The sequence below is a fragment of the Cervus canadensis genome, chromosome 2, assembly GCF_019320065.1.
Source record: "Cervus canadensis isolate Bull #8, Minnesota chromosome 2, ASM1932006v1, whole genome shotgun sequence".
Taxonomy (NCBI): domain Eukaryota; kingdom Metazoa; phylum Chordata; class Mammalia; order Artiodactyla; family Cervidae; genus Cervus; species Cervus canadensis.
In genome coordinates this window covers 33,514,222-33,528,850 of record NC_057387.1, presented here as the reverse complement: position 1 = coordinate 33,528,850, position 14,629 = coordinate 33,514,222, and the positions used below count along the sequence as shown (strand labels likewise).

General features: G+C 41.9%; 1 protein-coding gene across 3 annotated transcripts in view; it reads left to right on the top strand.

Annotated features, from left to right (window-relative positions):
- The first annotated feature begins 11,086 nt into the window (after positions 1–11,086).
- Positions 11,087–14,629, top strand: part of FNDC7 (fibronectin type III domain containing 7) — a 31,698-nt gene continuing 28,155 nt past the window's right edge. For 2 of the 3 annotated variants that reach the window (XM_043447131.1, XM_043447116.1), the window contains exons 1-2: positions 11,087–11,296; positions 11,807–11,825. In XM_043447131.1, coding sequence (XP_043303066.1) covers positions 11,234–11,296; positions 11,807–11,825 — 82 coding nt within the window. In that variant the 5' untranslated portion in view covers positions 11,087–11,233. The remainder of the gene's footprint in view (positions 11,297–11,806; positions 11,826–14,629) is intronic. The other variant, XM_043447124.1, reaches the window with a different exon arrangement.

Below are 14,629 nucleotides of genomic sequence, written 5' to 3'. Positions count from 1 at the left end.
TCCTGGTCCTGGTGTTTTTTTTCTTTTGCAGTGTGTAGGGGCCGGTGACATGTAGGACACCCAGTGTTACCTCACAGGAAGGTTTTCCCAGCAAGCCCACTGCTCCCCCTGCCAACTTCCCAGCATGTCTTGCTGGTGCGCCCGCTGGCAACTTCCCAGTGGGTGGCTTCCTAACTGGTTTCATTGACACCTCCTTTCAAGCCCTGATCTCAGTGGGTCACAGCCACGCCCTCTCCAACAAAACCTGAATCTCAGCCTTGCAATGGAAATTTCTTCCCAGATTTTCTCCTTCCTTAAAGTCCCCTGCCTCAGCCCTAGAGGCAGTGACTGCTCCTATAGCCGCTATTTCTGTATTCTTAAGAGCTTTCTTTACCCTTAGTAACCCTGTTACTGGTTAGTGATTCTTTTTTTTTTTATTGTTCCCATTTTTTTTTCCATTTATTTTTATTAGTTGGAGGCTAATTACAATATTGTAGTGGTTTTTGTCATACATTGACATGAATCAGCCATGGATTTACATGTATTCCCCATCCTGATCCCCCCTCCCACCTCCCTCTCCACCCGATTCCTTATATAAAATTTTCCTTGTCCAAATTAATGTGTTTTCTCTGTCCTGACTGGACCCTGACTGATACATTAATAGTAGATTAAGATACCAATCATAAGGGTGCCACTTGATGAGGTTGGTTGATAACTCCTGATGTCGTCTGGTATGAAGGAGTCAATCCAAGAAGTTTGTTGAGACTTACATAAGTGAATCATACTGACTCTGAGAACTAAGAATTGTTCAATCCTTAGAAGAGTGGAAAAGGCTTGTAGAGTTGTCATTGTGAAGATGCTCATGTGAAAGGGATACCATGATAACTTCCCTGAAGCTCCCTTGCTTCTGGCTGACTTTCTTGTGTTTTCTTGGTTTTCCGTTATGGTCAGTGGATATTGCAATTTCTGTTTCCCATAAGATTACCTGAATTTCTCTTCCTTGAAACCCGTGAGCCTTATAGTTTGTTTTATTGTAACCACCAGGGATCCCTGATCAGTGGAGGTCTTACCAATTTCTTTCACACTTAATTCTTAACCTGTCTGCGCTTGGTACAAGACTACATCCTCTACTTGATTGGATTGGCAAAGAAGTCAAAGAAGTCCTAGGTACAATTTCCTTTCCTTGGTAGAAACTATTTCCGCAAGGGGGACGTACAGAAATGGTGGAAGAATGGAGTATGAGTGAGGGCAACCATAAATCTCGATAGTGTCCAGTCTTTTTCTAGACAATCAGTTCTACTCTGTATTCCTTCTATATCGCTAGACAGTTCTTTTTATTTACCTTCCAGTAGGTATTTCAGATCTTCACTAGTTTCTTAAGTCCTCTACTCCACCTCCACCACACTTTTCACATTCAGAGACTACCAAATAAGACATTCCTACACTTGCTGGCTTCTCTTCTCCAAACGAAAAGATGAACTGTAGTCACATCTATCCTGTTCTCCTCCTACTTCTCTCTATCCATCTGTTAAATGTTGCAAATTCTGCCTGAAGCGTATGCCTTGCACTTATACCTTACTGGTTCATTCATGTGGAAGTCTCTACTTCCCCAGTTCAATATCCATTTTCTGTTCCTTTCTAGCAGTAGAATTTGTTCTTTTTTGGCCACATGATGAGATGAGGGAACTTGTTTCCTGACCAGGGATTGAACCCATGACCCCCGCCCCCCACAATGGAAGCATGAAGTTTAAACACTGGACCACCAAGAAAGTCCCTAGCAATAGAATTTTTTGCTTGTGTATGCCATTTTCTTTTCTTTCAGCTCAGTTGACATAGCCAGGAGACCAACTTCTCACCAACAGGATGTATGTGGCAGCAGGAACCTTTCTTTAAGAGCTTACTGGCATATAGTTCCATCTTTTCTTTTCCCTCTACCATTGCTGAATTCTGCTGCTTAGAACTTTGGTATGACAGCTGGAGCTTTATCTTGGACTAGTAAAAAGAAGGCCTCATCCTAGGGATGGCCAACTAAAAAGTTTAAGGGAAATTGGCTTCCTGAGGACTCCATAGAATTGCAACTCCTAGATGCTCTGCTCCAATATTTAAGAAACTTAAAAGAAACTTCTGTTTAAGCCACTTTCTTTATAGATTTTCTGTCACTCTCAGCAAAATGAATCCTAGCATTATATATTTGAAATCTGGAATTGTATACTAAGTAACAAAACCGAGGGGCTTCCCTGGTGGCTCAATGGTAAAGAATCTGCCTGGAGAAGAAAATGGCAACCCACTCCAGTACTCTTGCCTGGGAAATCCCATGAACAGAGGAGCCTGGTGGTCTGTGGTCCATGGGATCACCAAAGAGTCGGATACAACTTAGCGATTGAACAACAACAATAAAACCTAAAATACTTAACGTTAGCTTGGAGGTTTGGCGTCAAGAAACATGGGCACAGCTGTTGTGGGCTAGAAAGCTGATGACACTTACTATGCAGCATCATAAAATTTTATCTTTCTTTCATTATGTCTTTAACATTTTACTTTTTGGCCATGCTGCACAGCCTGTAGGATCTTAGTTCCCTGACCAAGGATCAAACCTGAGCTACCTGCAGTCGGGAGTGCAGAGTCTTAGCCACAGAAACATCAGGGAAGTCCCTCATTCTTTTATTTTCAGCCCTACTCATGGCCTTTGGATGACTGACTAACCTTAATTTTCCTAGCATTATCCTATTAGTGCCCTAAGAATGTTTAAACAGGGCTTCCCTAATAGCTCAGTCGGTAAAGAATCTGCCTGCAGTGCAGAAGACCTAGGTTCGATCCCTGAGTTGGGAAGACCCCCTGGAGAAGGAAATGGCAACCCACTCCAGCATTCTTGCCTGGAAAATCCTGGGGACAGAGGAGCCTGGTGGGCTACAGTCCATGGGATCACAAGAGACAGACACGACTTAGCAACTAAACCACCACAATGTTTAAACAGACTCCATATCCCTTAGGACCTAAACTCAAGCATTTACTGCTTTGCAGAATCCCATTTCTGAAAGAATTTCAGACAATTGGTAAGCATAGTAATTCAAAAATTTTAAATAAATTTATACAAAGCAACTGCTTTATATGATTCTTTCCCAATGGAACTGTTCAGCAATAACACTCATAATCTATTTGACTACAACTAAGAAGTTGACTTTAGCCAGAAATCAGTTGCTGCTGAAATAAAATCATTGTATATTTCTCCCTCTTCTCTGAACCTCCCAGCTCCTTTAATGTTCATGTCCACAGATTATATCATCTGTTCTCAGTTGTTCATGTAATACATAGACCTCAAAAGATATTCCCTGACAATTTTAATACTTGTTGGGAGTGGTAGGTTTTTTTTTTTTTTTTAACTTTATTTTTGGCTGTGCTGGGTCTTTGTTGCTATGTGGGCTTTCCTCTAGTTGTGTAGGGTGGGGGTTCCTCTCTAGTTGCCACGCATGGCTTCTTATTGGAGTAGCTTCTCTTGTTTCAGAGCACGGGCTCTAGGGTGCGTGGGCTTCAGGAGTTGCAGCACATGGGCTCAGGAGTTGGGGACCCCTGGCTCTGGAGCACAGGCGTAGTAGTTGTGGCACATGGCCTTTGTTACTCCAGGGCACGTGGGATCTTCCCAGACCAGGGATCGAGTCTGTGTCTCCTGCATTCACAGGTGGATTCTTTACCACTGAGCCACCAGGAAAGCCCTGGTATTGTTTAGTCAGTAAGTTGTGTCTGTCCAACTCTTGCGACTATAACCCACCAGGCTCCTCTGTCCATGGATTTCCCAGACAAGAATACCGGAGTGGGTTGCCATTTCCTCCTCCAAGGGGTCTTCCCAACCCATGGATTGAACCCATGTCTCCTGCTTGGCGAGTGTGTTCTCTACCACTGAGCCACAGGGAAGCCCCATTTCAATACTTAAGACTTAACAAATGTCTCAATACCTCTTTCCTCACTGCTGCCAGAATTCTTAGTGATTCCAGTACCCATTGAACAATTTTTCCAATTCTCAGGCCTTTCAATTTCTTGATCACCTGACTTGCAATTTTTTTTTTTCTTCTACCTGAACTCAGCTGCCATTTCCTATGGTTAACATCTTAGAACTGGACCATCACCAATAGCAAACTTCTCCATAGTTTCCATTTCAAGCATCCCATTCTCTATTCATCTACTCCTCTGTTTTCTGCTTACTTCCCTCAAATATCCTTTCCAACAATTCTTCAACTCCACTGGGTCCTCCTGTCTATTGTTCCTGCCGCCTTTTCATTCTCCACTGTGGTCCCTTCCACCTCCATGGTCACTAGGCAGCAAGCCTCATTTTCTTGCCCACCTAGCTTAGTTTCCACAGTCCATTATTTAAAATCACTTCTTTGTAATCATTCTCAGTTCCCTTGCTCTCTCCATCATAGTTGCCTTATAATACCTCTGTGTGTGTGTGTTAGTCACATCCAACTCTTTGCAACCCCATGAACTGTAGCCCGCCAGGCTCCTCTGTCCATGGAATTCTCCGGGCAAGAATACTGGAGTGGGTAGCCATTCCCTTCTCCAGGGGATTTTCCCAACCCAGGGATCGAACCCTGGTCTCCTGAATTGCAGGCAGATTGTTTAGTGTCAGAGTCACCAGAGAAGCCCCCAATTAGGACTAGAAGTAATACCCTGCTGCTGCTGCTGCTGCTAAGTCACTTCAGTCGTGTCCGACTGCGACCCATAGACGGCAGCCCACCAGGCTCCCCCGTCCCCGGGATTCTCCAGGCAAGAACACTGGAGTGGGCCGCCATTTCCTTCTCCAATGCATGAAAGTGAAAAGTGAAAGTGAAGCTGCTCAGTCGTGTCCGACTCTTAGTGACCCCAGGGACTGCAGCCTACCAGGCTCCTCCATCCATGGGATTTTCCAGGCAAGAGTACTGGAGTGGGGTGCCATTGCCTTCTCCGGAAGTAATACCCTAGTCTTACTTAAATACAACTCTCAGTCTTCTCTGTGCCTGCACATGACCAGAAAAATACACAACCATGCTGACTGGCATCTCTTTAAATTCATAACCTTGACCATGATTGAGCGGAATTCTGGGCCTGTGCAAACCTGAGAGGTGCCTCAGATTTTGCTCCTTTCCTGCCTCTCTAGCCTCACCCTCATCCGACCCCGGTAGATGCCATTGTGCACCATTCACTTTGGTAAATCTCCCCTCCTGAAATCGGGCAAGGAGAAACTGTATTTGTTCATCTCCCAGTCTTTGGATGTGGTTGCCCCAGGGAAGAGTGATTTTGAGCAAGGCTAAGGGCGGGCTAGGCTAAGAGCTAGGCTAAGGGGGAGCTTGGGAGAGGCTCAGCTAGCGTTCCAGCCACCAACACTTCCGCAGCTAGGGGGCGCCAGTGCTCATCTTGCTCTGGCCAAGCCCTCCGGTTCCTCAGGCCCTTTGCCTTTCCTCCTGCCTCTGCCTGGCGTGTTCTTTTCCTGTTTCCAAGGGACTTATCCTCTCTTCCCTGATGTCCATGCTCAAGCACATCATTGCTGGAGAAGTCCTCTCTGACTGTGACTGTAGTGTACAAACTAAGCTCCATCCCTCCATATTCTCTCCTGTTCCTCGGCTTTTTCTTCATAATGCTTAGCGATACCTGGCATTAGATAGTTCTAACGTTAGCTGCTTCTTTTGGTCTTCCTCTTACTAGAGTCCTCCATGAGTGCAGAGCTCTAATTTGCTTCTGTTTATATCCCCAGTGCCCCTAACAATGCCTGGTATGCGGTAGGTACTCTATGAAAGTGAAAGTGTTCGTCACTCAGTCGTGTTGTGTCTCACTCTTTGCAACCCCTTGGACTGTACCTGCCAGGCTCCTCTGTCCATGGAATTCTCCAGGCAAGAATACTGGAGTGGGTTGCCATACCCCCTTCCAGGGTATCTTCCTGACCCAGGGATGGAACTGGGGTCTTCCCGCATTGCGGGCAGATTCTTTACTACCTGAGCCATCAGGGAAGCCCCATAGAAACTTGTTAAATGCACAAGTGAAAATGTCTTGAATTCATAGTAGTCAACTCATAGAAGACAGTGGTTCAGTGGAAGGATCTTAGAGTGTACAGTTAGACTGATTTTTTAAAAACAACTTTAGTGAGATAAACTGACATACCATAAATTGCACATATTTATAATATAAGCTCAATGTTTTGACATATGTATGCACACATGAAACCATCACCATAATTCAGGTAACATACGTGTGCTTCATCCCCAGTTTTATAATGCCTCTTGTAAATGACAGGTGGTAATAGAGATGGAAGAATTTAATGTTTTCATTAAGGACCTCCCACTATCTTTCTTGGTGCAGGGACATGCTCCATTCCTTTTCTTTCTTTCCTTCTCTGAATATAATTGGCATATAACATTGTCAAGTTTGAAGTATAAATCTGGGGTGTACAAGTGTTGGTTTGATACATTATATATTGTACTTTTGTAATCCCTCTTCTCTGCCCTTTGCCATCCCAGGCAGCAATTGATTTGCTTTCGGCTTTCAGAGTACTTTGCATTTTCTAGAATTTTATATAATTGGATAGGTCTACATATATATATATATATAGTGTATATATATATAGGCTTGGCTTTTTTTCAGTCAGAATAATTATTTTGAGATTCATTCATGTTGTATGTATCAATAGTTCATTCATTTTTTTTACTAAGTGCTAGTCCATTTGTTTGCTCACCCTAGTGGCTCAGAGGTTAAAGCGTCTGCCTGCTATGCGGGAGACCTGGGTTTGATCCCTGGGTTGGGAAGATCCCCTGGAGAAGGAAATGGCAATCCACTCCAGTATTCTTGTCTGAAAAATCCCATGGACGGAGGGGACTGGTGGGCTACAGTCCACGGGGTGGCAAAGAGTCGGACACGACTGAGCGACTTAACTAACTAACTAGTCCATTTGTTTGTCATTCAGTTTGGTTGTTGGACTTGATGTGCTTACATTTTGGTGCTATTTTAAAAATACTGCTAGAAATATTTCTGTAAAATTTAAAAAATTTCTATTTGAGTATAGTTGGACTATGTGAGTTTTACTCTACAGCCAAGTAAATCAGCTATGTGTATACATATATCCCCTCTTTTTTGGATTTCCTTCCTATTTAGGTCACTACAGAGCAATGAGTAGAGTTCCCTGAGCTATGCAGTAGTTTCTCATTCAGTCAGTTCAGTTCATTCAGTCGCTCAGTCATGTCCGATTCTTTGTGACCCCATGAATCGCAGCACGCCAGGCCTCCCTGTCCATCACCAACTCCTGGAGTTTACTCAAACTCATGTCCATCGAGTCAGTGATGCCATCCAGCCATCTCATCCTTTGTCATCCCCTTCTCCTCCTGCCCCCAATCCCTCCCAGCATCAGGGTCTTTTCCAATGAGTCAACTCTTCGCATGAGGTGGCCTAAGTATTGGAGTTTCAGCTTCAACATCAGTCCTTCCAATGAATACCCAGGACTGATCTCCTTTAGGATGGACTGGTTGGATCTCCTTGCAGCCCAAGGGACTCTCAAGAGTCTTCTCCAACACCACAGTTCAAAAGCATCAATTCTTCGGCGCTCAGCTTTCTTCACAGTCCAACTCTCACATCCATACATGACCACTGGAAAAACTATAGCCTTGACTAGACAGACCTTTGTTGGCAAAGTACTGGCTCTGCTTTTTAATATGCTATCTAGGTTGGTCGTAACTTTTCTTCCAAGGAGTAAGCGTCTTTTAATTTCGTGGCTGCAGTCACCATCTGCAGTGATTTTGGAGCCCAAAAAAATAAAGTCTGACACTGTTTCCACTGTTTCCCCGTCTATTTCCCATGAAGTTATGGGACCAGATGCCATGATCTTAGTTTTCTGAATGTTGAGCTTTAAGCCAACTTTTTCACTTTTCTCTTTCACTTTCATCGAGACTCTTTAGTTCCTCTTCACTTTCTGTCATAAGGGTGGTGTCATCTGCATATCTGAGGTTGTTGATATTTCTCCCGGAAATCTTGATTTCAGCTTGTGCTTCCTCCAGCCCAGCATTTCTCATGATGTACTCTGCATATAAATTAAATAAGCAGGGTTCTCATTAGTTACCTAATTTATACATAGTATCAATAGTATATATGTATGAATCCCAATCTCCCAACTCATCCCACCTCCTATTCCACCTTTCCCCCTTGATGTCCGTACATTTGTTCTCTATGTCTGTGTCTCTGTTTCTGTTTTGCAAATAAGATCACCTACACCATTTTTCTAGATTCCATATAAGCATTAATATATATTTGTTTCTCTCTTTTTTACTTACTTCACTCTGTATGACGGTCTCTAGGTCCATCCACAACTCTACAAATGACCCAATTTTGTTCCTTTTTACGGCTGAGTAATATTCCATTGTATGTACACTACATGCAAGTTTTTATATGAGCATATGCTTTTATTTATCTTGTGTGAATAACTAAGAGTGAAATGACTGTGGTTTTTCCAGTGGTCATGTATGGGTGTGAGAGTTGGACTGTGAAGAAAGCTGAATGCCAAAAAATTGATGCTTTTGAACCGTGGTGTTGGAGAAGACTCTTGAGAGTCCCTTGGGTTGCAAGGAGATCCAACCAGTCCATCCTAAAGGAGACCAGTCCTGGGTGGTGTTCATTGGAAGGACTGATGCTGAAGCTGAAACTCCAGTACTTTGGCCACCTCATGCGAAGAGTTGACTCATTGGAAAAGACCCTGATGCTGGGAGGGATTGGGGGCAGGAGGAGAAGGGAACGACAGAGGACGAGATGGCTGGATGGCATCACCGACTCGATGGACATGAGTTTGAGTAAACTCCGGGAGTTGGTGATGGACAGGGAGGCCTGGCATGCTGCAATTCATGGGGTCACAAAGAGTCAGACACGACTGAGCAACTGAACTGAACTGAATTGAATGACTAATAATGTTAAGGATTTTTTTTTCCCTCACCACGCTGCTTGCAGGAACTTCCCTGACCAGGGCTTGAACCCTAGCCATGGCAGTGAAAGCTGGAATCCTAACTACTAGGCCACCAGGGATCTCCCTACGGACATTTTTATGTGCTTATTTTTCATGTATATATCTTCTTCTGTGAAATGTTTGTTCAAATCTTTTGCCTGTTTTTTATTGAGTTATTTTTTTATTACTGGGTTTTGGGAGTATATACATACACATACTCATACATACATATATATATTTTTTTAATTTTAATTAAAACATTTTTTAATGCAAGGCCTATGTAAAACATGTGATTTGCAAATATTTCCCCCTAGTCTGTGGTTTGTCTTTTCATTCTTGGAATAGTGCAGAAAGTCTTCATATTGTTGAAGTCCAATTTATCAAATTTTTGCAATGGATCATGCTTTGAGTATTATATCAAAGAAATCTTTATCTAACCTAACGTCACAAAGATTTTCTTCTATTTTTTTTTTAAAGAAGTTTTATAGTTTTAGATGTTATGTTTAGGACTATACTCCATTTTGAGTTAATTTTTATATGGTGTGAGGTATGGATTAATGTTTATGTTTTTAGCATATGGTTGACCAATTTTTTCAGCATCACTTGTTTTTGGGTTTTGGGTTTTGGTGGTTTTTTTTTTTTCCTTTTTTTTGGCTGCACAGCTCAGTTTGGGAATCTTAGTTCCCCGACCAGGGATTGAACTCATGTCCCCTGCGGAGGAAGTGTGGAACCCTAACCACTGGTGTGTGTGTGCTTGGTCACTCAGTCGTGTCTGACTCTTTGCAACCTGGTGATTGTAGTCCACCAGACTTCTCTGTCCATGGGATTCTCTAGGCAAGAATACTGGAGTGTGAGTAGCCATTCCCTTCTCCAGGGTATCTTGCCAACCCAGGGATCAAACCCAAGTTTCCTGCTTTTCAGGCAGATTTTTTTACCATCTGAACCACCATGGAAGTCCCTGGACTGCCAGGGAATTCCCTCAGCATCATTTGTTGAAAAGACTCTTCCCCATTAGATTGCCTTTATACCTTTTTGAAAATCAATTGTCACATACATATTGGTCTATTTTTGAACTCTATTCTGCTCTGTTGATCTACTTATCTATCTTGATACCAATCCTTATAATTAATTTTATCTTAATTACTATAGATTTATAATAAGTCTTAAAGTCAGAGAGGGTAAAATCAGTTCCTTTTACCCCATTTTGGTTGGAAGTGGAGTCAGACTGATGAGTTTTAATCCAAGCTCTACCATTTAATACTAGTATGATTTCATACAAGTCAGTTAACAATTTTTATTACTCATTTACATCCTTGTTTATTGTTAGAGTTAATATTATGGTGCTTGGATTAAATGCTAATTATTATTAAGGGTCTGAACTAGAAAGATGGCCCTGGATCTAAAAGGTACTAGAATGTCAGGGCAGTGCTAGGATGAATGAATTTAATGTGCTCATCAAGGACCTCCCATTGTCTTTCTCAGTGCAGGGACATGCTCCTGTCCTTTCTTTTTCTTTCTGTCTCTCTCTTTTTTAACACATATAATTGATGTATAACACCGTCAAGTTTGAGACATAAGTTTGAAGTGTACAAGTGTTAGGTTGATACATTTACATATTGTATGATTACTGCAGTAGCATTATCTAACGCCTCTATCGCATCACATAAGTATTTCTTTTTTGTGTTGGGAAGAGTTAAAATCTGGTCTTTAGCAACTTTGAGGTTTATATAATATTATATCATTAACTATTAATATATTCACTATGTTGCATGTTAAATCCCCAAAATATATTTTTCTACTAGTTTTTAGTTTGTACCCATAAACAACATCTCCCCAGTCCCCCCAGCACCAGGCAACAGCAGAACTGATCACTTTGCATTGAAACAACAGAAAGAATAACAAATAAAGATGACAAAGAAGAAATTAAAACTGGTCAGAATCCCCAAGTTTAAAATAGTCATTCCACTATGTCAATAATTTCTATACAGCTTTGTTAAATTTTTATTTAGAAAAAAATTTTAACAGAAAAGGAGAGCATTCTACACCCAGGTTACAGTAGCCTTTTGGCCCGCTTGGCATGGCTTACTTCCACTCTCTTCTTTTTTTCAGCCTTTGCAATACCTGTACCTGCCAGTCTCCAAGTGCCCCTAGTTACAGGTCAGCTCCACACAGAAGGGGAGGAGCTACTTCCAGGGTCTGTGTCCAGCATTGCAGCCCCACATCCCAGCAACCAAAAGTGCTGCCCACCTGGAGACCAAGAAGGACCTTGCCCACTGTGTTGAGTGCCATGTGAGTGCTCAGTCCAACAGGATGGCTGGTGCACCGGTGAAATTTTTGTCTGTGGTTGGATTCAGTCTTATCTGCCTTAAAATGGTGAGTTCACCATTCTGACCTACCTGCAACTATTTAGGGGGGAGAAAAAGATACATTCAATGTCTTTCTCTTTTTTTAAAGGCTTTGGGGGTGGAGAGATAGAAATCAAAATACTTTGGGACCATACCAAGATTGTATATGTTTGTGTGTTTGAAATTTAATGCAATTTACTAGTGAAAGGAGACAAGAATATCATTATGTTTTAAGGACAAAGGTTTCTAAAAAATCTGTCAGCAGTTACTGAATTAGTCACTAGGTAGATTCAGAAAGGAAAATGAAATAGTAATACGATCTGCCTCCAGCCTCTCAATTCTGTTTAGGATTGCTTTCTGGTAGATTTTAGTGTTGGGAAATGGTTTGTGCAAATCGCTGCTGTGTGTGGATTGGAAGATTGCTCACGTTATGTATAAACACGTTGTTCTAAGTGTGTTACTGCTTTGATTTAAGTTTTATATTTCCTCAAATGGTGTTTTTCTTTACAGTTCTAACTTTCTAAACTTTTCTTTTCAGGTTGCTCCAACAAAAACAGGTAACATTCCCTGAAATGCAAGTTTACCCTACCCATATTTCATTTTCATTTCCACTGTTAATTCTTATACTACCCTAAAATAGAAAGGCTATACCAAGAAAAATATTCAACATTTTTTGAGCACTCACATTGTGAGTGTAACTGGTAAGACAAATATATCGATCAAACTTTAAAGATACATCCTCATAAGATACTCATCTTGAGTTGTATAGAGTCATGCAGTCATAGATTTTTCTCAGACATAGTTACCCATTAGTAAAATATTGCAATGATTATCATTCCAGTCAAAGAAACAAAATTACAGTGAAGAGCCTAATTTATGTAAGTTTTCTTATTTGTCTTCTAAGGAATTAGAGGAGAGAGCTAGAAACAGTTTTGATCAAAATTTCAAGATTCTCTACTTTAATAAAAAAGATTTTATACCTCTAATATTGCATCCATAAAATATAGACAATGATAACCCAGAGCTAGAAAAAGTCTTTCTTTTAGAAGATGTTATCACCATTTTTCTTGAATAAATGACTGAAGGCAAGGATTATTTCTCTACAGGCTTCTCCTGGCTCATATATTTTAGAAATTTAAGTCCCTAGAATGGAAATTTATGTTCAGAGATTTATAATATCAATTATATCACAAACTCTCTCAGCAATTCAGTACAAGTAAGAACAGTTTTTATTTATTATTATGTTCGTTCCACAGAAAAGGAAATGTAAATAAAGCAATTAAAATGTGCGATAGAGATTTATGACTGAGCCATAAAAATCTGTGCTTATAAAATAGGTTTTTAAAAATTACTATGTCACACTTTATTCTTACTTATTTTTAAGACACCTTCAGGGATGACTAGGAAGCTGTGAGAAGAACTATTTGGCCATATATATGAAGTAATTTTTAAAATAATAAGTGGCCTTTAAATGGATGAAACCTAGCTCTGCTGTCTCTTAGAGGGTCCCAGAACACCCAAACATGCTGAGCCCTCAAAATGGGCCCCTTTTCGATCCCACTACCCACACTATTTGAGAGAAGGAATGGGACAGACTGAGATACTGATGATGCTGTCTATTGATTCATCCTATCTTTTCAACAGATGCAAAGTGTTTTATTGACACTGCATAGGAGGTTTCATTTGGTGTGTGTGTATTTTGATTTTCTCTGGGCTCTTGGCATCAGCTACTTATCTGTGTCTGATCACTGGGGCCAGCTGGGATAATTTAGATCTCTGAGTTGGTAGAATGCACAGATGCTGAGACTCAAAGGGTTTCACTTTTGGTTGATTGCAAATCTAGGGAATAAATTTTTCTCTTTCATCAATGCAGTAAGTGGGCCAAATATAGAACTAAGGAAGAGTGAAGAACCACTGCTAATTTATGGAGACTTACACGTCCTACTCAATCTCATATCTTTTAAGGGAAACATAGTACAGTGGTGTTGATCTTTTTTCATTGCCATTACTGGTCAGATGCTGCTCTAGATGCCATGTGTAAACAGGCATTCTGTCTCTCCAGCCTGTGCCTACCCCAGACCCTCCAGAATCCCACCTCCTCTGGTAGCAACCCCCACCCCCATGACAGTACCATGAGGCCTGGCTTTTCCAAACCCAAAATTTGTTAGCCCTGGTTCACACACACACGCGCGCACACGCACGCACACACACACACACACACACACGCGCACACACACACTCACACTAACCCTTCCTGCCTTCCAGTGTGCCCTTACATTAACTATTTCACTTAATCTTTACAATCTTAAGATGCAGATATTTTACATTTCAAAGTAAACTCAAAAATGTAGGAATTATTAGTATTCCGTATATTCAAGACAGAAAACTGAAGCTAGAAGAGGTGAAATCACTTGTACATGTTGATGCATGTGTGGTCAGTCGCTTCAGTCATGTCCAGCTCTTTGCAGCCCTGTGACTGCAGCCCGCCAGGCTCCTCCGTCCCTGGGATTCTCCAGGCAAGAATGCTGAGTGGGCTGCCATGCTCTTCTCCAGTACACGTTCACAGACAGAAGCAAGTGGCAGAGCCAAGGCTCAAACCTAGCATTCTGGACTCTAAATCCTTTTCTGTTTTCTTGCCATGAAACTCTGTGTTTCATCCTGCTGATACTGGCTTTATGAACTACTATGCTGGGCAACTGTGCCCCGCCCAGATTAATTCAGTAGGACAGAGTTTGTGGAGCCCTCAGGCTCCTTGACATGCCTGTGGGAGATAGTCTGGGTCATGCCAGCCTTTTAGATGCCTTTCGAATGCACCACTCCATGAAGGCACTGTCACAGCAATGTCTAGTTTGGTTGTCAGTTGTCCAGGAAATCAGTCCATTGCAATGAGCAGGACTGGCTAACAGGACATAAGATGAATAATGGGGTCAAAGGAAAAGCAGAGGTTGAGAGATACCACAAGTCAGAGGAAAGAAGGCCAAGGACTAGGCAAGGACAAGTAACTGGGGTGCAGAAAAGGGATGAGTGTGTAGGAGGAATGAATGTGAGACCCCTGTGGGGGCTTTCTGTCCTGCAGGGGGAGGTGGGGACATAGGCGCTTCCTGCAGAGTCAGCTTCTGCTGGCAAATGGCTAAGATGAACCCCTGAAACTTTTCCCCAGGATATATAAGCCATCAGAGTTTTCTTTTGATGGAGAAGGAGACAGTCCTGGGTGATGTTCAAGGAATGTCTGGCCAGTGCACAGTGGACTCTTTGTCCATTCTTGCAGCATGGTTATTTCTGAGATGCTGCCAAAGCCAGCTCTCTTGGCCATGGGGACAGAAAGAGAAGGTTGTCTGTGTCATGCACAAGGCGATTTGGC